Source organism: Squalius cephalus (assembly GCF_949319135.1).
Source record: "Squalius cephalus genome assembly, chromosome: 9".
NCBI lineage: Eukaryota > Metazoa > Chordata > Actinopteri > Cypriniformes > Leuciscidae > Squalius > Squalius cephalus.
Genome location: NC_137130.1, coordinates 940,001 through 965,000, shown reverse-complemented (window position 1 = coordinate 965,000; position 25,000 = coordinate 940,001). Strand labels below are relative to the sequence as shown.

Sequence of the window (25,000 nt, the reverse complement as noted above, 5' to 3'; positions counted from 1 at the left end):
GTATGCGGTCGTGGTTTTGCCTGTAATATGAGTTCACAGAAAGGTCGTCGAGTTAAAAGAGTTTAAAAGACTAAATTGATTTTCGCTTATTAAACCCAGTATGAGATTCTGAGACGCATGATCTATGATTGAACATCCCCCCGTCTTCCTTTCGGATCCACATTCCTCCAGTTATCCCAGACAGCTTGTGGGAATCTGGGCTCTCCGTCGGCCCTTGGGAAGCTGAGTGAGGTGTGTGTGTGTGTGTGTGTGTGTTGTGAAGGACATACGGGGCTCTGAGAAGCTTCTGTTTTGTGTGTCAGACAGAGCTGATGCTCACGGGTGAGTGAACACTAGACCACTATTCAACCTCATTACCCCGTGTTGGCGCACACAATGCCGTCCTCCTGCAATCAACAGCGCTTCGACTCCATCAGCTGCAAAGACATAGTTTACAGAGCTATCTGGGAGTTTATTTTATTGCTTTCAATTTATTATGCAGGATAATTCTACTTCAGGTTGCATCAGAATGATCGGCACCACCACAAATTTTTTTTTTTTTTTTTTTAAATGTAGATCATTGGTTATTTACTTGGGTTACACTTTATTTGGTAAGGCCTTTTTGGTAACGCCATTTTGATAACTTTATTTTACAGTGTCCTTGTTACATATGTTACATGTACTTACCATACTAATAACAGTAAATTATGCATAATTACATGCAACTAAACCCTCAAACAAACCCTAACCCTATAGTAAGGTGGGTTACACTTTATTTTAAGGTGTCTTTGTTACACTGTAACTATACATTTAAGTGCTGAGTAATATTAAGCAACTACATGTACTTACTATAGGGTTATAGTGTAGGATTAGGCTTTGGTTGAGTGTTAATTCCAAGTAATTACGCATAATTTACTGTTTTTACTACAGTAAGTACATGTAACATATGTAACAAGGACACTGTAAAATAAAGTGTTACCTTTACTTGAAATATTAACTTGAAGTCCCCTGAGATTTTAACGACACATTTGCATGTTCATGGTTCTCTGAAGTTGGTTAATGGTCACATGACATGCAGGTAAACAAATTTGTACCTTAATATAACAGCTTCGAAATCATTTCGATGGTAAACGAACTCGTAGTAGGGCGAATCATCCCGATAGCAAAGTGGAGGGGGGACGCCGCTGGCAAAACCAGCAATGCAAGTTTGAGAGGTGGCGCCCCGACAAATCTCGCGAGAATCACGACTTGCTTTACGGCACAACGTCACACACATCAACAACATATGAAGAGCCTCTGTGGAAGACACACGCATTTCAGACGTGAATCATGGCAGAGTCGACGAAGAAAACGACGAAAGCGCGGTCGGAAGAGTGCAGAGACGGCTCTGCGTGAGTGGTATTTACGACAGTAACATTAAATACAAGCACTCCACAGCGACTCTAGGGGGCGCTGTTTGAGAAAAACGGAAACTGCATAGTGTGCCCTTAAATATTTAGGGCCAGATTTACTAAAAGCTTTTGGCATTAAAAAACTACAGTCTGGATTTACAGTCTGGAAATATGTACAAGAGGAACAGAATAGGTCCCAAGACAGAACCCTGAGGTACCCCACACGACAACTCTGCAGTTTCAGACATGATCTGATTCACATAAACACTAAAACTTCTACCAGAAAGGTAGGATGAAAACCATTTTAAAACTGATCCAGACATCCCAACCCAATAATATGTTGCCCATAATATGTCGCCCATTCCTAGTGACGGTCTTGCACAGCCAAACTCTCTATGGCAGCACAAGAACGCTAAAATACAGATAAAGCATGAATTGCACGCCTAATGTTCTTGCTAACTAGTAAAAAAAAGACATGAAGCTGCATTGTGTGCGATTCCCAAACTTCCCATGAGGATCAGTCCTGCCACAGAATCTGCTTTAAAGCTGCATGTTATTGTTCTTGTCAGTTCTTTATCTTTTTAATCTGTTCGATCAAACGACTTTTGATGAAAGTCCAAAAACTATTATTTAATGCATGGTCCAAGTCTCTTATTTCTACCTCTGTCTTCCTCCATCTGCTCTTGCTCTCCGTTCCTCTTCACGTCCACCATCCGTTCTGTCTTCCATTGTCCAGGGAAAACCTTCCCCCTTTCTTTGGTCCTCATGGGTCGGGCAGCAGATGGAAGGCTAGTTTGTGGCCAGTGGCTTTTTAAATATGTTAATAAATGCATGTGAGTGTGTGTTGGACTTCAGTGTTGTCAGATCTCCTCCTCCTCCTTCACTGGTATTGTGCTGGTCTGGGAATGAGTCCGTGATTTGGTGTAGACGTGACTGGGAAACATCTTTAGTTGGTGTCTATGTGGGTTCTGGGCGAGAGCAATAAGAAGAGATATTTGAGAAAAGCAGAGGAAGAGAGTGAGAGAAACAGACAGAAAACGAAGGAATAGAACTGGGAAAGTTTGAAGGAGGATTGTGTTGTGGATTTCTGCCATGGAAACTTCGTATGACGACACTGACGATGAACGGCAGGAGAAACGAGGTACCAGTGACGCTTCATTATTCCCACTGCGTTTGATTCACTGCGTCACATGGGCTTCTTTTATAGCTGGTTGTTAACTGGATTTTTAAAGTGCATGTTATGTGTTCAACTCAGGCATAGTTTGAGGCCAAACAACTTTTGATGAAAGTCCAAAAACTATTATTTCATGCATTGTTCTGTCATTGGTCCAAGTCTTCAGAGATCTTTGTCTCTCTTCAGAGAACTGGATATTCTGCTCGACACTAGGGATGTTTACATGCACTCATTTTCGTCAATCGGAATCCATCCAATCTGATTTCAGATTCTGAAAGTTCTGTTATAAGAACCCTAAACTTTATAATCAGATTCATGTTTTCGTTTACATGTGCATTGCATGCATTACAAACAGAAGTTCAGCTCTTGCGCATATGCGTCATGTATGATTGTCATTTTTGCCTTGATGACATTGAAAATTAAAGCTGACATTTTTTTTTATTGCAAATATTCATTCTCATCCATTGACCAGTTTGATAGACATTTTGAATAGATGTTTTTAAATCCAGTTGAGAAAAATAGTCAGATTCAAGCTTAGCTTTTTTAAATCATTAATTTGATTACATCACTACTTTCAATCCAATCAAAATGTAATGTGGATCAAACTGAAACAGATTTATTGAGGTGTTTATATGAATTGAGTCCAATTGAGCTCTAAATCTGATGATGAACGGATTATTTGTGTGTGTGTGTAAACTCTGATTGTCTGATACTTGCACTACGACTATAATGATCTTCCAGAACATGCAAGTTTCATGATGAGAGGCCGAGGGTCTGGCTGAAGTTTAGAGACGCGAGGAAGCCCTAGCTGCTATTTTCTCTGTTTATGTTCATTTACTTGCGACAATTTCTGTCCATGGCATGAACATATTTCTGTAGAGCTTGCACACGCTTGTGAGGATCTGTGGAACCTCCTAATGTTCAGACACACACCAGCAGGACACTGGCGGAGAGTGAACTGGTTTCTGAGAGCAGTGTGTGTCTGTGGACGAGTTGAGTCCTGACCTGTGCTGGATCTCCATGAGGAGCTTCTGCTCTTCTCTTCCTCTTCTGCTCCTCCTCTTCCTCCTCTTCAGCTCCTCCTTTTCTCCTCTTCTGCTGCTCCTCTTCCTCCTTCTCTTCTTCTGCTGCTCCTCTTGCTCCTTTTCTCATTTTCTTGCTCCTTTTCTCCTCTTCTGCTCCTCCTCTTGCTCCTTTTCTCCTCTTCTGCTCCTCCTCTTCCTCCTCTTCTCCTTGTCTGCTCCTCCTTTTTCTCCCCTTCTTCCTCTTCTTCTCTTCTGCTCCTCCTCTTTCTCCTCTTCCTCCTCTTCTCTTCTGCTCCTCCTCTTGCTCTCTTCTGCTCCTCCTCTTGCTCCTTTTCTCTTCTGCTCCTCCGCTTCCTCCTCTTCTTCTCTTCTGCTCCTCCTCTTCTTCATCCTCTTCTTCTCTTCTGCTCCTCCTCTTCTTCTCTTCTGCTGCTCCTCTTCCTCCTTTTCGCCTCTTCTGCTCCTCCTCTTCCTCCTCTTCTCCTCTTCTGCTCCTCCTCTTCCTCCTTTTCTACTCTTTCTCCTCTTCTGCTCCTCCTCTTCCTCCTCTGCTCCTCCTCTTGCTCCTTTTCTCTTCTGCTCCTCCTCTTCCTCCTTTTCTCCTCTTCTGCTGCTCCTCTTGCTCCTTTTCTCCTCTTCTGCTCCTCCTCTTCCTCCTTTTCTCCTCTTCTGCTCCTCCTCTTCCTCCTCTTCTCTTCTGCTCCTCCTCTTCCTCCTTTTCTACTCTTTTCCTCTTCTGCTCCTCCTCTTCCTCCTTTTCTCCTCTTCTGCTGCTCCTCTTGCTCCTTTTCTCCTCTTCTGCTCCTCCTCTTCCTCCTTTTCTCCTCTTCTGCTCCTCCTCTTCCTCCTCTTCTCTTCTGCTCCTCCTCTTCCTCCTTTTCTACTCTTTTCCTCTTCTGCTCCTCCTCTTCCTCCTTTTCTACTCTTTCTCCTCTTCTGCTCCTCCTCTTCCTCCTCTGCTCCTCCTCTTGCTCCTTTTCTACTCTTTTCCTCTTCTGCTCCTCCTCTTCCTCCTTTTCTACTCTTTCTCCTCTTCTGCTCCTCCTCTTCTTCTCTTCTGCTCCTCCTCTTCTGCTGCTCCTCTTGCTCCTTTTCTCCTCTTCTGCTCCTCCTCTTCTCCTCTTCTGCTCCTCCTCTTCTTCTCTTCTGCTCCTCCTCTTCTGCTGCTCCTCTTGCTCCTTTTCTCCTCTTCTGCTCCTCCTCTTCCTCCTCTTCTCCTCTTCTGCTCCTCCTCTTCCTCCTCTTCTTCTCTTCTGCTCCTCCTCTTCTCTTGCTCCTTTTCTCCTCTTCTGCTCCTCCTCTTCCTCCTTTTCTACTCTTTTTCTCTTCTGCTCCTCCTCTTCCTCCTTTTCTCCTTTTCCTCTCTTCTGCTCCTCCTCTTCCTCCTTTTCTCCTCTTCCTCCTATTCTCCTCCTCCTCTTCCTCCTTTTTTACGCCCGCATGAGGTGGCTTTTCAGGCAATTCGAAGAAGGAATGTTTTGCAAAAATTTGCATATACAATCACCTGAAGTAGATGGAGCGGTGTGGACAGAAGACGAGACAAACGTTAAACTCATAAAAGACAAAAGAATTACAGGAATACTGGATTCTAAACCTCAAAGAAATGCCACAATCACGAGTTTGAAGCAGATATAAGGGAGAAACACCTCATGTGCCCCTCACAAGTATAAGGGTCTTTCCTTGCCATTAATGCCTGGATAAAACACCTACGGCTCCTTCGATTAATAATAATAATGTCTAGTGCAGTGACTGAGATATATATATATATCAACCTACCAACATCCGTTGCCCTGATTTTTAGAATGACTTATCGCGAGAGGAAAAGATGACGTTTTAGTCACATAACATCGGTTAATGGAAACGCAATAGTTTTTTATCGACATTTAGAAAAAAATTGCAAAAGTTTTCTGCAAATCTGTAATGGAAACGCGCCTTGTGAAGCATCACAACTGACACAGGAGGTCACATGACAGTGACAACATTGTGGACACCAAACTTAATTCAGAACTCTTTGTTTTTCCACTGCCATCAACACTAAGTGAGCTAAATCTGTGCCATTTTAAAGACAGACCACATTTCGGTGAATATATGGAGGGGAAAAAAGTCTGAAATATGACTGTGGTCAGGAGTCAGGAGTCAGGCATGATCACCGCTTTATGTTGGCATGGAGAGCTGGAAAGAGTGAAATGCGGCTCATAATTCGGGAATGTGGCATGTTTGTGTGTGTTTTAGGAGATGCATTTTATAAGTGATGTGTAATGACAGCATTTCAGTGTTTGAGGAATGAAGCTCAGTGCAATAAATACAGCATCAGCTCCTCTGAAAACAAACATTATTAGAGGCGAAACAAGAAGGTTAGTGAAGAAATATGACTATGACTTTATTTAGTGTTCTGTAGTATTTCATTCTGAAGAAAATTAGAATAATCAAAAGAAAAACACCCGGGAATATTACAGCATTGGGAATATAATGTTGCAATGGAAAAAGTCTCTCTTAAAAAATCAAGTAAATAATTATAAAAATATAACTTATTTACAGTATAATAAAAAATTATATAAACATAAATATTTAAATATTTTATGAGATGTTATGCTTTAAAGTAATGACGCTGGAAGGAGATTTGTACTTTGTCATAAAGTCAATACATTTTCTTTTATCAAAATATTTCTGTATCCTGATTTCTGGTGTATGTGGAGCCCCGCATATCGTGGCCATGAATTAATGTGTTTGTTCCCACTAATACGTCAGCATATTTTACGAATTTTTCAGTAACATTTCAGTTAATTGTGGCCACGTAGAAGCACATTCATTCCCTTGTTTTAGTTCAATCAAAACGAGGGAATGAATTAGTTAAACTTGGCCAAGATTTACTAAAGCGAGGGAACGAATTCTTAATTCATGGTCATGATTTACTAAAATGAGGGAACAAATTAATCCAACTTTGCCACAATTTACTAAAACAAGGTAACGAATAAAGTTGTCGTAACAAATTCTTAATTTATGGTCATGATTTACTAAAACAAGGGAACAAATTAGTTTAAAGTGGCCACGATTTACTAAAACAAGGTAACAAATTAAGTCGTCATTACGAATTCTTAATTTATGGCCACGATTTACTAAAACAAGGTTACGAATAAAGTTGTCGTAACAAATTCTTAATTTATTGTCATGATTTACTAAAACAAGGGAACAAATTAGTTTAAAGTGGCCACGATTTACTAAAACAAGGGAACAAATTAGTTTAAAGTGGCCACGATTTACTAAAACAAACTAACGAATTAAGTCGTCATTACGAATTCTTAATTTATGGCCACGATTTACTAAAACAAGGGAACAAATTAGTTTAAAGTGGCCATGATTTACTAAAACAAGGGAACAAATTAGTTTAAAGTGGCCACGACTTACTAAAACAAGGTAACGAATTAAGTCGTCATTACGAATTCTTAATTTATGGCCACGATTTACTAAAACAAACTAACGAATTAAGTCGTCGTAACGAATTCTTAATTTATGGCCACGATTTACTAAAACAAACTAACGAATTAAGTCGTCATTACGAATTCTTAATTTATGGCCACGATTTACTAAAACAAACTAACGAATTAAGTCGTCATTACGAATTCTTAATTTATGGCCACGATTTACTAAAACAAGGGAACAAATTAGTTTAAAGTGGCCACGACTTACTAAAACAAGGTAACAAATTAAGTCGTCGTAACGAATTCTTAATTTATGGCCACGATTTACTAAAACAAGGGAACAAATTAGTTTAAAGTGGCCACGACTTACTAAAACAAGGTAACGAATTAAGTCGTCATTACGAATTCTTAATTAATGGCCACGATTTACTAAAACAAGGGAACAAATTATTTTAAAGTGGCCACGATTTACTAAAACAAACTAACGAATTAAGTCGTCATTACAAATTCTTAATTTATGGCCACGATTTACTAAAACAAGGGAACAAATTAGTTTAAAGTGGCCACGACTTACTAAAACAAGGTAACGAATTAAGTCGTCGTAACGAATTCTTAATTTATGGCCACGATTTACTAAAACAAACTAACGAATTAAGTCGTCATTACGAATTCTTAATTTATGGCCACGATTTACTAAAACAAGGGAACAAATTAGTTTAAAGTGGCCACGATTTACTAAAACAAGGGAACAAATTAGTTTAAAGTGGCCACGACTTACTAAAACAAGGTAACAAATTAAGTCGTCATTACGAATTCTTAATTTATGGCCACGATTTACTAAAACAAGGGAACAAATTAGTTTAAAGTGGCCACAATTTACTAAAACAAGGGAACAAATTAGTTTAAAGTGGCCACGATTTACTAAAACAAGGGAACAAATTAAGTCGTCGGAACAAATTCTTAATTCATGGCCACTATTTAACTAAAACAAGGGAACGAATTGTTAAATTGTGGCCATGATATACATATTTTTAAGATATACAATATATATTTATTTATTAATTGTGATGTTTCGAAAACCTCCGTGACTGTCACTCTACTGTTAAATGTAATTAAAATAGTACTTAATCCGTAATTATTACAAATGAAGACGCTTAATTCAGACTCTGATACCAAATTAGTGTTTTTTTTTTTAGCTTGCCTGTTTTGTCATAATATGAAGCTGTTTTTAACGTCAGACTGATTCGTTCATTGGATATGAATCATCCGATTATTTTAGTCAGTTGACTAAAACCGTATAATGGTTTTCTGTAGCTCACGGGACAGTAAACAAGATTCCCCAAGTGTTTCTGGAAAGGGTGGGAATAGATTGTAGCATTGAAGTGGCTTCATAAGAGTGTGTGTGTGTGTGTGTGTGTGTGGGTCGTGAGAGACTGTGCCGTGGCCAGTACTCACTGGGTTGTGGTTAACTCGCTGCTATGGAAACTCTATTCACCAGCACAGAATGCTTTCACCCGGTGAGCCTCATAAATGCTGGGCACGAACTGTGGGACACATTCGGGATCTGAAAGGCCTCTCCGCTGCTTAATAAATCTGCTTTAATTTGCCTTTGTGTGCCGGGAAACAGGCCTCTGTGTAGAGGAACGTTCAGGATCGGGACTGTGCACAATGGCCTTGCATTAATCACTGCTGGGCTTTCTGCTCCCGGATGAGGGCGGAATGTACATAGACTCCAGCGTCATCATTTGAGGTTGTTAAACATGTTTCTAAATGAAACCTATTTTTAGTACCTTTTTTAATATTTTTTTGCGATGTAACTCATGACAAATAAGCACATTTCTTCCTCCAGGAAGTTTTCTCCTTTTAGTTAGTTATAAGTTATAAGGTGATGAGCAACTAAGGCGGCAAACAAATGCTCTAATTCCTATTTATCCCGTTTTTAATTCATTTTATTTAATTAATTAATTTTGTTTCTGACATTCTCATATTATTCCCATATTATTATCCCATTTTTATTTATTTATTTTTATTTATTTTTAAATATTTCTCACATTCCCATATTATCCCATTTTTATCTATTTATTTATTTAATTAATTTCTCACATTCCCATATTATTATCACATTTTTATTTATTTATTTATTTAATTTCTCACATTCCCATATTATTATCACATTTTTATTTATTTATTTATTTATTTTTAAATATTTCTCACATTCCCATATTATTATCACATTTTTATTTATTTATTTATTTATTTTTAAATATTTCTCACATTCCCATATTATTATCACATTTTTATTTTATTAATTTATTTATTCTCACATTCTCATATTATTCCCATATTATTATCCCATTTTAATTAATTAATTAATTTTTAAATATCACATTCCCATATTATTATCCCATTTTTAAAATTTGTTTATTTATTTTCTCACATTCTCATATTATTCCCATATTATTATCATCCCATTTTTATTTATTTATTTATTTTTAAATATTTCTCACATTCCCATATTATCCCATTTTTGAAAACATTTTTCTCACATTATCAGAATATATATATATATTCTTTTTTTATTTCATTTAATTATTTTCCTCACATTCCCATATTATTATTTTATTTTATTTGAATTTTTTTTTTAACTTAAATTCAACTTTTCAAGACAATTAAGCATATTTCTTCGTTACTTTAATGCCAAACATCTTAATTACTGTAATGTGAAAAAAAGTATTTTTTTAAATTATTTAAAACATTGATATTTGTCATTGTAGTATTTGTTATGCTGCTTTCATTTTTACAGTAATAAAAATCCTAATGAAAAGGTTGAGAATAAAGAAAATTATGAACAAAAATCTGAATAAAAACATTACAATAATAACAATATATCAGAAATAATATCACAAGGCCAAAAGTCTTCCTTTCAAATTAAATGTTTATGTATGTAATTGTTCAGTTATTGAAATAATGTATTAGTTAAAACAGCAGCGTCACTACTTTACTACTTTACCACTACTAAGTTAGTTTCTACCAAACTCTGGCATCAATGCTCCACATCCTCCTCCTGTTTAACTCTTTAGATATAGTGCGGATTTATTTCACAGCACAGAATTCTTCTTTCATGTCTTGTTTAAAAGAGGCTTTGGTTTATTTATAAATCATGATAAATCATGGCGTGTCCAGACTCGGAGTGTGTGGATGATGAGCGGCTAAGGAAGGCAAACAGATTCTCACATTTCCATAAAAGGCTCCATTAATTATTTCTGCCTGTGATTTAGTTTTTTCCAGTATTTCTGCAGTGTTGTTGTGCTCTTCATTCTTGTAACACTGGTAAAACCAATGGGCAGTTGTGTTATTGTTTTGTTTTTGTTTGTAAACCCAGACTGAGGAAGCAAAACACACACACACACACACACACACACACACACACACACACACACACACACACACACACACACACACACATATGCAGTTCATTAGTTTTTTGTGTTGTTCAATCTCTGCTTTACTCTGTTTTTAATTAGTTCTCAGTTTTATGGCAGAGAAACGTTTGCCAGCCCAGAGCAATCTCTTGTTGACTCTCATGTTGTTATTTTTCCTTGTTTTTTTTTTTCCGTGAAGGACAAAAAAAGAGTTTTTGAAGTTTTTTCATGCAGGTCTTTTCCATTCAGAAACGGTTCATAGCCTGTTCACAGCTGGTATTACGATGCGTTTGGTCGAGCGAATCGGAGAGTTTGTCCAAAACACATTCAAACCCGATTACTCTCGTAGTGTAAACGCTCATGTGATCCGATGTGTTCAGACCGACACAGAAGACCGTCTTCTCTCCGTCTACTGACCTAATGCGTAGACATTATCGGAAGCGCACTCTCACACACACACACACACACACACACACACACACACACACACACACACACACACACACACACACAGACACAGACACACACACATGCGCGCACACGTGACCTAATGCGTAGACATTATCGGAAGCACACACACACACACACACACACACACACACACACACACACACACGTGACCTAATGTCAGTCTCATTATCAGAAGCGCACTCTCTTACTTACACACACACACACACACACACACACACACACACACACACACACACACACGACCTAATGCGTAAACATTATCGGGAGCGCGCACACACACACACACACACACAACCTAATGCGTAAACATTATCGGGAGCGCGCACACACACACACACACACACACACAACCTAATGCGTAAACATTATCGGGAGCGCACACACACACACACGTACACACGTGACCTAATGCGTAAACATTGTTGGAAGCGCACACACACACACACACACACACAGACACAGACACACACACACACATGCGCGCACACGTGACCTAATGCGTAAACATTATTATCGGAAGCGCACTCACACACACAAGCAGACACACACACACACACACACACGTGACCTAATGCGTAAACATTATCGGAAGCGCACTCACACACACAAGCAGACACACACACACACACACACACACACACACACACACACACACACACACACGTGACCTAATGCGTAAACATTATCGGAAGCGCACTCACACACACAAGCAGACACACACACACACACACACACACACGTGACCTTATGCGTAAACATTAGCGGAAGCGCACACACACACACACACACACACACACACACTTATTTTAAATAATATTTTATTTTGTATATATAAATACACACATATGCGTGTATATATTTAAGAAGTATTTGCATGTATAAAGCTTATGCATTGTACATAATTTATATTATAATATATAAATATTTTAGATATAAATAACAAATTTTTCTAAAATATAAACATGCATGTCTGTATTTTTATATACGTATACAAAATAATTATACACATATTTATGTAACACAAACTTTTATTTTGGATGCGATTAATCGCGATTAATTGTTGCCCAGCGCCAGTCGTTTTAAAACATATGCATCCAGGAATGTGAAGCATGCATGTTGAGTATAACCCTTAAAACTGCACTGATTATTAACTGTGTGTGTGTGTGTGTGTGTGTGTGTGTGTGTGTGCAGGTTGTTTTGAGTGCTGCATCAAGTGTCTGGGAGGCGTGCCGTACGCGTCTCTGCTGGCCACCATCTTGTGTTTCTCCGGAGTGGCTCTGTTCTGCGGATGTGGACACGTCGCTCTCACGGGAACACTCACGATCCTGGAGAACCACTTCTCCAAGATCACCAGCGACCACGCCATGCTGACCGACATGTGAGTGTGTGTGTGTGTGTGTGTGTGTTGCTTATATTGCATGTAAGCAATAAGGTACTCGATACAGCATACTTGCATAACTCGATACTCGATACTTATTTACGATACAGCACTAGCCTCGAGTGCCTTATTGCTTTTATAATCACACAATACAAATATTAAAGCCGAAAAATATATATCAATGCAACTTTCGTGTAGTAATATCACTAAAAACCTTCCGCTGGAAAAAATAGTCCCTGACCGTGAACAGCAGCCGAAGTCACACACATTATTTCACCATTAGATGGCGGCAAAGACTGTCTTAAAGGTGCAGTGTGTCAGTTTTAGCGGCATCTCGTGGTGAGGTTGTGAATCGCACCCAACAGAAGTTACGGTGGCCGACAGGAAGTGATGTCGTTGTCTGAGACAGCAGAGAGTAGCCAGTTAAACAATGAGGATTAATGAAGAAATTAGGTTTACTTAATTATTCAGTAAAACGATATGTTATTGCGAATGTTATTGTTACCTGTTCATCATTGTGTCAGTGTTTTATTCGCTGGCTTTAGTTCACTTCTCTGCACGAAGAACAACATAGTGACGAAACGTGTTTGTCCGTTCAGGGCCACCGTAGAAACATGTAAGCGGACCCGCGGTGTGTGTAGAGAGAAATGCCTCATTCTAAAGTAATAAACACATAACGGTTCATTATGTAAGGTCTTTATACACCACTGAAAACATAGTTATGTATATGATATTGCATTTCTGTCAACAGATCCTCCTAAATATTACACACTGCACCTTTAATGATCACTCATTAGTCAGTAGAGAAGACTTTTATATTGAAAGGACTGAAACTTGTAGTGAGAAGCAAGACTCAACTGATAAATGACTAGTGTTTCACGGGAAAACCCATTAACTGTTTAAATGACAAGATATCGCTGCGGACATTCAAACGCTGCAGATTTTTATTATGAATATAGGACAGACCTGAGGGAAGATGCTATATCTACTGTAAATGCAGGGACTCTCGCTCACTCGATACTCTATAAGCTTCAATGAACAATATCAATGTGAACTATTATGTTTGCGTTGCTAAGAGTGGTTGCTAGGGGTGTTGTGTAGTGATGCATAGAAACCGTTGGGTATTCATTTATCGTGAATAAAACACAGCTATTGACCAATCAGAATCAAGGACTGGAACTAACCGTTTTATAAAGTCCTTTGTAAATGCATACTGACAACAGAAGATGGTCTTACATTTGCTGTGTTAAAAAATTAAGTATTTAAAGTCCCCCGGTAGTGAAAATCTGCTTTAAGTGTTTTTAATCTGCTTTAAGACAAACCATGTGTAAGTTCATAAGTCGACAGCATTGCTGAGTATTTCCTCCTTAAAACTGCAGTGAACCAAAGACAGTCTCAAAAACACGCTTTGAAATCGCTGGTGTTTCTGACGTCACAAACTACCTTGTAACCAATCAGATCAACGTGTGATCGTCAACCAGTGGATCTCTGAGCTGAGGGAGTGAGTGGAGGCGGGGCTCATTTGCATATTCATAGAACCGCGCATACTAAATGAGGCAAGGGTGTCGAGTTACAGTCAAGATATTTTAGGGCATGACAAAAACTTTTAAATATGTAATTAAGGTGATCAAAGATGAGTTTGAAGGGATAAAATGACTGACTACAGGGAGACGAGCCTCATGGGACGATAATAGAGATGTTGATTTCTAGCAGCTCATGTCTCAGTGTCACAGATTTACATCGTGCAATAACATCTGTTCTCTCCTCTCGTGTTCTCCAGAGTCCAGCTCATGCAGTACGTCATCTACGGCATCGCCTCCTTCTTCTTCTTATACGGCATCATTCTCCTCGCCGAGGGCTTTTACACCACCAGTGCCGTGAAGGAGCTCCACAACGAGTTCAAGACCACGGTCTGCGGACGCTGCATCAGTGGGATGGTACCCTCACATTCTGCTTTACTTCATCTGTGTTCAGTGTGTAATGATGATGTTTGAGCATCAAAAAGTCCCTCCATTACAACAAGAAACAAAGTCGCTTTCCAGAACCTTCACTGTCTCTGATGTTCAGCGGTGGATCAAACATCACGACCCTAAAGAACCAGTTGAAGACATCTTTCACTAGTCTTAAAGGGGTCTTATATTGATTTTTAACGTTTTCATCTTTCTTTAGTGTGTAATGTTGATGTTAGAGCATTAAAAAGTGAGTTCTTCACTATGTCAGTGTTCCTGAACTCCTGAAACGCCTCCATTGTAGTCTTGAGTTTCTCCCGGGAACGAACACGTCACAATATTCCTCATTATAATAATTCATACGCAGAATAAAGGGGGCGGGGCCTGGTTGAGTTAGTTAGTAGTGTGGAAAGGGGCGGGACATTTCCCAAACACACTCGAAGCGCTCGACCAATCACAACACACTGCTCCAGCCGACCAATCAGAGCACAGTGTGCTTTCAGAAGGAGGGGCTTCATAGAGACAGGAAGTAAACAGAGCGTTACTGACAGACTGGGAAGAGAGGAGCCGCAACAATGGAGAATATGAGGAGAATAATCAACATTACAGCAGGAAAACCTGTTCTAGTAGAGCCTGAAAACTACATCAGGACTTTAAAAAAGGTCCTCATTAAGGCCAGTGTTGTTCAGAAATAATTCATTATATCCCATGCAGTCGCTGTGGAGTCTGAAACCATTCTAGTTATTGTCTTTTTAATGTCTTGATATTACAGGAAATTTCACCTTTTAAACTTTAAGGCTTTAATCAACACCGTGATCAAAAACACAGTGAAATATTATTAGAATTTAAAATGACTGTTTTCTATGTGAATATACAGTAAAGTGTAATTTATTCCTGTGATCAAAGCTGAATTTTCAGCATCGTTACTCCAGTCTTCAGTGTCACATGATCCTCCAGAAATCACTCTAATATGAGGATTTGATGATCAAGAAACATTTATGATTATTATCAGTGTTGAAAGTTCAGTTCTGCTGCTTCAGATGTTTTCTGCCATTTCAAAAGTTGATTGCTAAACGTCTCTTTCTCAGTTCGTGTTCCTGACGTACGTCCTGGGAATCGCGTGGCTCGGTGTTTTCGGCTTCTCAGCGGTTCCCGTGTTCCTGTTCTACAACATGTGGTCGACCTGCGCTGCCATGCGCTCGCCGGTGGCCAACCTCACCTCCATCGACAGCATCTGCGTGGACGTGCGTCAGTACGGTACGCCAGACACTCTCAGTGTTCAGGGCTTCCTCATCTGAGACCTTAACACTTCACTATAAATGCAGTGTTGATAAGGATTGTGTGTGTGATTGTTAACTCCGTATGCCGAAACAGGAATTATTCCATGGAACGCGACTCCGGGAAAAGCTTGCGGCTCAACGCTAGGTGACATCTGCAACACCAGCGAGGTATGAAAGCACACTTCTCAGCTTGTTCCCTCAGTTGTCCCGCAGTAGATACTCATGCTCTTGTGTTTGTGTGCTGCAGTTCTACCTGTCGTACCACCTGTATATCGTCGCGTGTGCCGGAGCCGGAGCGACTGTCATTGCTCTGGTAAGCACATGTTTCTCGTATGATCACATATAAATGGGGTGTTTGTTCCTATTCCTCCTCTTTTTTTTTTTTTTTTTTTTTTTTTGTCCCTTCATTCCCAGCGCCATCTCCTGCAAACCATGTGCTTTAAGCCCCTGATCTAATGGTTAGTTTGAGGAGACGTGGGATGCCAGCTTTAGCAGAATCTATGCTGTGAGAGCATTAGATATTTTACTTTATTTTCGAGTATTTAGTCACATGCTTAACTGAGAATGTTGCGAACAACAGATTTAACGCCACAAAACTAGATCCCATTATAATCAGTAAAGCTGTCTACACTGGAAGCGTCTGATGTGTCGTGTTACACCTTCAGTCGACGGACGACCGGTTTAGATTATTGACACATTGCACAACTACTACATCTCACTGGTAAATTATTATTATTATTTAATTGTTTTTATTATTTCTTAGTTTAATTTTAGTTTATTTGATTGAATTTTATTTTAATTTTGTGTATTTAAATTTTATTATTTCTTTCTTTAATTTAATTTAATTTTAAAGTTGTGTATACTAATTTTATTATATCTTTATTTAATTTTATTTAATTTTATTTAAATTTTGTGTATTATCATTTTATTATTTCTTTATTTAATTAAATTTAATTAAATTTAATTAAATTTTAATTTTGTGTATTTAAATTGTATTATTTCTTTCTTTAATTTAATTTAATTTAATTTTAATTTTGTGTATTTTAATTTGATGATTTCTTTATTTAATTTAATTAATTTAATTTTAAAGTTGTGTATTTTAATTTTATTATATCTTTATTTAATTTTATTTAATTTTATTTAAATTTTGTGTATTATCATTTTATTATTTCTTTATTTAATTAAATTTAATTAAATTGTAATTTTTTGTATTTAAATTTTATTATTTCTTTAAAATAAAATTCAATTAAATAAAATTAAATACAAAAATAGTAAAATTAAAATAAACAAAATTAAAATTCAATTAAATAAAACTATTAAATACATTTAAATAAATAAAAAATTTTTTTCTTTAATTATATTTAATTTTATTTTAATTTTGTTGTTTAATTTTATTTCTTTATTTAATTTTATTTCTTTATTTAATTTAATTTTATTTTAATTTTGTGTATTTTAATTTTATTATTTCTTTAATTAAATAATTCTATTTTTTTATATTTTTTTCTGTTACAAATATTCTTTTTACTATGAATTTTATTTGTAATGTAATTTTTTTGTTGATGTTTTAAATATTTAAATAATTTCTAACATTATTTCAAAGCAACCCGTGTTGGTCTTTGCCTTCTAATTTAATTTTTTTTTTCTAATCTGTGTGTGCGTATATAAATGCATATATTTTCATACTAACATTATTTTGCTATTCTAAAATCACCCATGCAAAGTCAGACGCTTGCAGTGTCGACAGTGTTAGCGGTGTAATCTCAGGAACAACAGACTTACTTCATCTATAGTCAAACTGTCACTAAATGCGTTTCTTTATTCCGTTTCATATTCTTTATTATCTCATATCTGTGCTTTCTCTTCCACCAGCTCATCTACATGATGGCTACCACGTATAACTTTGCTGTTTTGAAGTTTAAGAGTCGAGAGGACTGCTGCACTAAATTTTAACGCAGTTGCATCAAAGTGCCTAGATGAGCAGCCACTGACAATATGGACTAAAATAATAGAGATGAAAACAAATGAGAGAAACATTTCATTGCTTTTGACATGTAATGTGTAAATATAGGATTGTATACAGATGTAGCATTTTGGACGCAGGTGCTGTAAACATGGACGTGTTGTTATGGAAAGTTTACATTTGCTTCTGCAACCACTAGAAAAGCTTAATTTGAAGCCTAATATAGTCTCTTTACATCCCTCCTGCAGTCTCTAAAGTATTATCATCAGTCAGGACAGATGCAGACAGTCAGAGGAAAGGGCTTTCCCATTCATTTTCTCTTCAGAGATTCTGGAAAATTCTTCAGAGTTCTGATCCAGACGATGCACAAAATGACATCGGATTCAATTGAACATTTAGAGTATTTGAAAATCAGTCAAGGACATATTAAGTCATATAAGATAAGTATAAAAACTTGTATTTGAAGTATATATATATATATATATACAGTACCAGTCAAAAGTTTGGAAACATTACTATTTTTAATGTTTTTGAAAGAAGTCTCTTATGCTCATCAAGCCTGCAGTTAAAAAAAAAAAAAAAAAAAAAAAAACAGTAATATTATGAAATATTATTACAATTTAAAATAATGGTTCTCTTTTTTAATATACTTTAAAATGTAATTTATTTTTGTGATGCAAAGCTGAATTTTCATCAGCAAGTACTCCAGTCTTTGGTGTCTTATGGTCCTTCAGAAATCATTCTAATATGATGATTTATGATCAATGTTGGAAACAGTTGTGCTGCTTAATATTTTTTTTATAACCTGAGATACTTTTTTCAGGATTATTTGATGAATAAAAAGTTAAAAAGAACTGTATTTATTTAGAATAGAAATCTTTTGTAACAATATACACTACCGTTCAAAAGTTTGGGAACAATAACTATTTTTTTTTAAGAAATTAGTACTTTAATTCAACAAGGATGCGTTAAATTGATAAAAGGTGATGGTAACGATTTATATTGTTAGAAATGTTTTTATCTTGAATAAATGCTGTTTTTATGAACAAATGCTGTTAACGTTTTACTCATCAATGAATCCTGAAAAAAGTATTCCAAAAAAATATATTAAACAGCACAACTGTTTCCATCATTGATAATAACTGAGTATCAAATCATCATATTAGAATGATTTCTGAAGGATCATAAGACACCAAAGACTGGAGTACTTGCTGATGAAAATTCAGCTTTGCATCACAAAAATAAATTACATTTTAAAGTATATTAAAAAAGAGAACCATTATTTTAAATTGTAATAATATTTCATAATATTACTGTTTTTGTTTAGTTTTTTGTTTTTTTAACTGCAGGCTTGATGAGCATAAGAGACTTCTTTCAAAAACATTAAAAATAGTAATGTTTCCAAACTTCTGACTGGTACTGTATATATTACACTTTACAGGTTTTTTTAAATAAATCATCATGAACGCATTAAATAATTGATCAAAAGTGACAGTAAAGACATTTAAAATGATGGAAAAAATATATTTCAAATAAACAGTGTTCTTTTAAACTTTCTATTCATCAAAGAATCTTGAAAAATAAAATGTATCAGTTTCCACAGAAATCTGAAGCAGCACGACCGTTTTCAACACGCGTTTCTGTTTCCCTTCAAACTGCACAAATTGAAATTGCGAATTGAAAATACGCCCAATGGAAACACGTCAATTTCGCAAAAACTCGCATTTATCGCAAAAAAGTTTTTCTGCTCACATGAGGGGGTTTTCAGGCAATTAGAAAAATAAATATTTGGCAAATCTGCAATGGAAACAGTTTTTGTGCATTTACAGGTCAGCTGACGTAGATGACGCGGTGTGTTTGGACAGAATACGAGACAGAGTTCTTTATTAAACTCATATAAGAAGAAAGAATTACAGGAATAATGGATTCTAAACCTCAAATAAAAGCCACAATCAAGACCTCGAAGCAGATCTGAGGGAGAAACACACAGAAACTCCTCATATGAGCCGCTCACAAGTATAATAAGGGTCGTTCCTTAAGGGTCGTTTATTAATTTTTAATTTTTTTTTAAAAATATATTTTTTTAATGGAAACGCCGTCAATTCGAAATATTTTTTTGTCGACATTTAGAAAAAAATCGCAAACGTTTTGCGCAAATCTGTAATGGAAACGCACCTACTGATAATAATCATAAATGTTTATTGATCATCAAATCCTCATATAAGAGTGATTTCTGGAGGATCATGTGACACTGAAGACTGGAGTAATGATGCTGAACATTCAGCTTCGATCACAGGAATAAATTACACTTTACTGTATATTCACATAGAGAACAGATGATTTACATTATAATAATATTTCACTGTTTTACTGTATTTTTGATCAAACAATTGCAGCCTTGTTGAGCAGAAGAGACTTTTTCAAAATCAAAACTCGTACTGACACCAAAACTTTATATTTTTATTTCATGAATTTAAAGATTTGATGAGTTTTGCTCACAGAAGTAAATCACTTACAAAGCTTTAGAAACACATCTGTAATAAACTCTGGGGTTTTACTCAATTCCTCTATAGAGAAAATGAATGTGATTTTAACTTCCAGACTCTGCTGAGGTGTACTGGGGGAAATATATAGTTTATAAAGATAAAAATGTCAGAATTTTGCCAATTGTGCCGGTGCCAGTGAGCCTTCCAGTGTTTCAGTGGTGTTTTCTTCCTTCGAACCCGTTTACAGTTTTCAGTGTTGTTTTTATCATTCCTATTCATTTGTTTTAAGCAGTATTATGAAGATTGTTGGTATCTTTATGGAGTTATTTTAAACACAGACCTTTCACTGTCAAAATACAAATAAATAATTTTAAATTCTAAAAAAAAAAAAAAAAAACATATTTAGTTGCATTATCTGTAAGATCAGATTTCATTCAAAAAACTGCATCTATATGATCAGAACACGCTACGGTAGATCTTGTCATGTATTATTATATGATTTGCTCATCATAACACTGTCTGCTTTAATATTAATAAACAAAAACATGCTGTCATTAGGAACAAACTGTGTCCTTTGATTTAAGGTCATTGCTAAAAACTTTACATTAGGACACATTATTAAAATCACAGCTTGTGATCAGAAGCATCTCGTGGAGATTGTGCCAAACGCTTGATTATGTGAATTTAACTTTTTAAAGGCAGTAGATGCATTAATTTACAGCTAAAAACTCGTCCTAAAACCTTGTTAAAACTTTATTATTGCTTCTGTTAAAGGGGTCATGACACGACATCTTCCAGCAAAAACATTCAAACGCTCCGAACAAACATAATCCTCTGACGCGATCCGACAAATGGGAGAAAGTCAGATGTGTAACAGTATATTAGATCTGTGCATTCGCTCTTAAAGAGACAGCAGCCTTAGTTTCATTAATGTTAATTAACCCTCAGACGGTCCTCGGTCACTTCTGACCGATAAATTTTCTGTTTTGAATTTCTAAAAATCACAGCTTCATCGGAATGTTATGAAACTTGGTAACTTTTATGGCATTAGGTATGTGAATACAAAAAAAAATTGAGGTCATGATCCGAGCATGCTAAGTGGTCGTAAAAAAAATAGTGACGATTTTGGTCTTCAGTCAAAAATGACCGACCCATAGGAAATGAATGGGAAATTGACAAAAAAAAAAAAATTCTCCGAATTTTTTTGTGTACAATCTACAAATCGGCCTCAATCCTAAAAAAAAGTACACCGCTGTAAAGGGGTGACACTCTACAACATCAAGAGTACAAAAAAGACACACCCACACACACACACACACATACACACACACTTTTATACACATAAACACCAATACATTTTGATTACAAAAATCTGTTTAGAATTTTTAAAAATCACAGCTTCATTGGAATGTTACGAAACTTGGTGACTTGTATGGCATTAGGTATGTGCACACACAAAAAAATTGAGGTCATGATTCGAGCATGCTAAGTGGTCGTAAAAAAAATAGTCACACTTGTGGTCTTCGGTCAAAAATGACCCCCATAGAAAATGAATGGGAAATTGAAAAAAATATATAAAAAAATAAAAAAAAATAAAAAAATGTAATATTATTTTACAAAAAGTGTTATAATTGAATGAATTGCATTTTTTGTTACAAATTATGTAAAAAAAAAAAAAGTAAATGTGTCCATAAACAGCTGGGGAATTCACATGCCTCTCCATAGAGAACTGTAGATGCCATCTAGTGGTTACACCATGCTCCTACGCTTTCTCTCCATACTCTCACCAGATGGTGCTAATCTGCTTCAAACATTTTTTTTTTGAAGGCCTAGACTCTATATTAAACTAAAATACTGTATAATTAAAAAAAAAAAAAAATGCATATATTTATATAAATTTTTTAATTATTTTCAATGGCAAAAATAGACCATAAATATTGCATAAATATTAATAAATTCAATAAAATTATCTCAAAATACAAAATTAAAAAGAATAAATATTATAGAACAAAAATAAATTGCATTGGTTTTACTGGGATGGAGGAAGTTTCATTTTTAGGCCTCCGGTCACTTCTGACCGGGAAGGCCCAGGATGTGACTCGAAAACGAAGACCGTCTGAGGGTTAAACACACTATTACTTTTGCTACTACACTATTACTAAACATCGCTATTGACTTTTGGTTGACTATAATGGGAAGAAAAACTAAATAAATTTCAAGGTTCACATTTAATTCAGTGGGATCTTATTCCTTCTAGACCTATTACACCGTTTACCGCAGTCAAAAAGTAACACAAAGCAGACAACAATGCACATATCGAATCGAAATTTGATTAAAGATCAAGAATTGGTTTTGCATGGGATTGAATGGTGACACACATCCAGTGTAGGCTAACATTAGCCGTTTAGCTACTGAATACCAGTGGGCGGAGCCTATGGTGCAATGATGTTTAACTATTGGTCGATGTCTTGCTCTGGAGGTGGGAATATGCAAATGTATTTGCTTGAGTGATGTCACAGATCCCGTAATATCAAAACGAGCTGTTTTTGGAGCAAAACATCAGACAAATTTGATTCCTCATGTCATGAACCCTTTAAACCTCTATTAAAAACGGCTAATTTCTAGTAGCAACATCAGGAATCACAGATGTGGCTCATCCAATGAGTAAAGCTGTGTTTAATGTGTGGCTCAGTGCTAGTCGTCATGTGTTTTTCCTGTTGTTTTCAAACTGAGATCCAGCGTTATTGAATTAACAGTCAGATTGCATGATTTATTTAATACTCTGAGTTTGTGGTGGCTGTAGTTTTTCCTTTATAATGAATAAACCTACTTTGTGTACGAACTCTCCTCCGTGGTCGTTATTATCTCGTACTAACCCTCATTTCAAGCTTCGCTGTGCTGCGCTTCAGTCCCTCACACCCCGTCCTGTGTGTATTCCTGTGGTTATAGATGTCAGAATATCCTCTAGACTGTAGATGTTTGTACAGTAAAGGAATAGTTTGGCTGAAAATAAACCCTTGTGTCGGTTTAAACCCACATGCTGTTGTTTTTCTGTGCCACACAAGAAAGAATGCACTTATTTTTATTGCTTTTATTGACTTCATGATGCTTTAGGCCTATATAGTTACATTTTACTACTTATTTTAAAAAAAATTGTTTATATTGTCACAAAATATATCTATATTTTCATCAAGCTTGTTATCTGCATATAAAGAGATATATTTTTTGATGATACAAGCAATCAAGCATTTGAGATTTGCTGTATAATATATATATATATATTTTTTTTATCTGATAAATGCACTATAAGGCATGAAGATATTACAGTTTTTCTCAGTCGCTGTGGTGCATTTCTCACATCACTATTTACATTTGCACAACAGTTAATGCAGTTCTCAGATCAATTAGTACAAACTGCAAAACCTAGTTGATAACCTGCAAAAGCGTGTCACTTGCTCAGAATGGATAGCTCATTCCTCAAACGCAAGTATTCATGTCAATGAAAGTGTCAGTGTCATCAAGATGAAAAGTCCTGACACCATTGTTTATGAACAATATAGTCAAATGGCTATATACTCATTTACAAATATACTCTGTAAATGTTTTCCAATGCAAAAAAGTCAGATCTTGGTGACACTTTCTGAAAATACTCAAGACAGCACTATATACTATATCGCATCGCAGGACATACTGGAACTGAACATACAACATAGATAGTACTGTAATCATTCATGCACATCCAGACGTTCCTCATCAGTGAAAGCTGAGATTTACCTGAGAGAAATTGTTCAATTCAGGAGACATTTTCAGGAAAAAATAAAGATTTAAAAAAATGTGTAAAATTTGCTTGACAGATTTTGACAACTAGTTCAACATTTTTGTATGTAATGACTCAAGCAATGAAATGAGGACTATTAGTTTTATATGGAATGACTATTCAGCATTCACAAGTATAGTTAATTTTGACTGACATGACATAAGCAAATGATAATGTTATAAAACAGCAGAGAGTTGTATGAAAGCAACTGATGTCCAAAAGCATTTGCAGTTTGTTGGAAGGAATGAGTGATGTGCACAGATGACTGCATGTTGTGGAGGTTGGACTAACTGTTGTGCAAATGTAAATAGTGGTGTGAGAAATGCACCAAAGCGACTGAGAAAAACTGTAATTATTATAAATATCAATATCATGATTTTCTGCTTGGAATCGTGTTGTGAAAAGTGTTATAGAAATAAATGTTTTTAATAATTACTGCATGTATTTCAAAATACAACAGCATACAGGTTTGAATTGACATGAGTATATTTTCATTTATGGGTGAATTATTCCTTCACAATATGTATGTGTGTGAGTGTGTGTGTGTGTAAATGAGTGAGCGAGTTAGTGTGTGTGTGTGTCTGTGTGTGTGTGTGTGTGTGTGTAAATGAGTGAGTGAGCGAGTGAGTGAACCAGTCAGTGAGTGAGTGAGTGAGTGAGTGAGTGAGTGATTGAGTGAGTGAGTGATTGAGTGAGTGAGTGAGCGAGCGAGTCAGTGAGCGAGCGAGTGAGTGAGTGAGTGAGCGAGTGAGCGAGCGAGTCAGTGAGTGAGCGAGTGAGTGAGTGAGCGAGTGAGCGAGTGAGTGAGTGAGTGAGTGAGTGAGTGAGTGAGTGATTGAGTGAGCGAGTGATTGAGTGAGTGAGTGAGTGAGTGAGCGAGCGAGCGAGTCAGTGAGTCAGTGAGTGAGTGAGTGAGTGAGTGAGTGAGTGAGTGAGCGAGCGAGCGAGCGATTGAGTGAGTGAGTGAGCGAGTGAGTGAGTGAGCGAGCGAGTGAGCGATTGAGTGAGTGAGTGAGTGAGTGAGTGAGTGAGTGAGTGAGTGAGTGAGTGAGTGAGTGAGTGAGTGAGTGATTGAGTGAGCGAGTGATTGAGTGAGTGAGTGAGTGAGTGAGTGAGCGAGCGAGTCAGTGAGTGAGTGAGTGAGCGAGCGATTGAGTGAGTGAGTGAGTGAGTGAGTGAGCGAGCGAGCGAGCGATTGAGTGAGTGAGTGAGTGAGAGTGAGTGAGAGTGAGTGAGTGAGTGAGTGAGT

General features: G+C 36.6%; 1 protein-coding gene across 4 annotated transcripts in view; it reads left to right on the top strand.

The window, feature by feature from the left end:
• Positions 1-25,000, top strand: part of gpm6bb (glycoprotein M6Bb) — a 47,148-nt gene that overhangs the window by 19,483 nt on the left and 2,665 nt on the right. Inside the window, exons 1-7 of one of the 4 annotated variants that reach the window (XM_079881867.1) lie at positions 2,228-2,511; positions 12,073-12,259; positions 14,040-14,196; positions 15,297-15,465; positions 15,583-15,656; positions 15,736-15,801; positions 17,358-22,772. In XM_079881867.1, the coding sequence (XP_079737993.1) occupies positions 2,463-2,511; positions 12,073-12,259; positions 14,040-14,196; positions 15,297-15,465; positions 15,583-15,656; positions 15,736-15,801; positions 17,358-17,438 (783 nt within the window). In that variant the 5' untranslated portion in view covers positions 2,228-2,462 and the 3' untranslated portion in view covers positions 17,439-22,772. Of the gene's footprint in view, positions 1-2,227; positions 2,512-12,072; positions 12,260-14,039; positions 14,197-15,296; positions 15,466-15,582; positions 15,657-15,735; positions 15,802-17,357; positions 22,773-25,000 lie in introns of those variants that run through there. The other 3 variants (XM_079881868.1, XM_079881865.1, XM_079881866.1) reach the window with 3 other exon arrangements.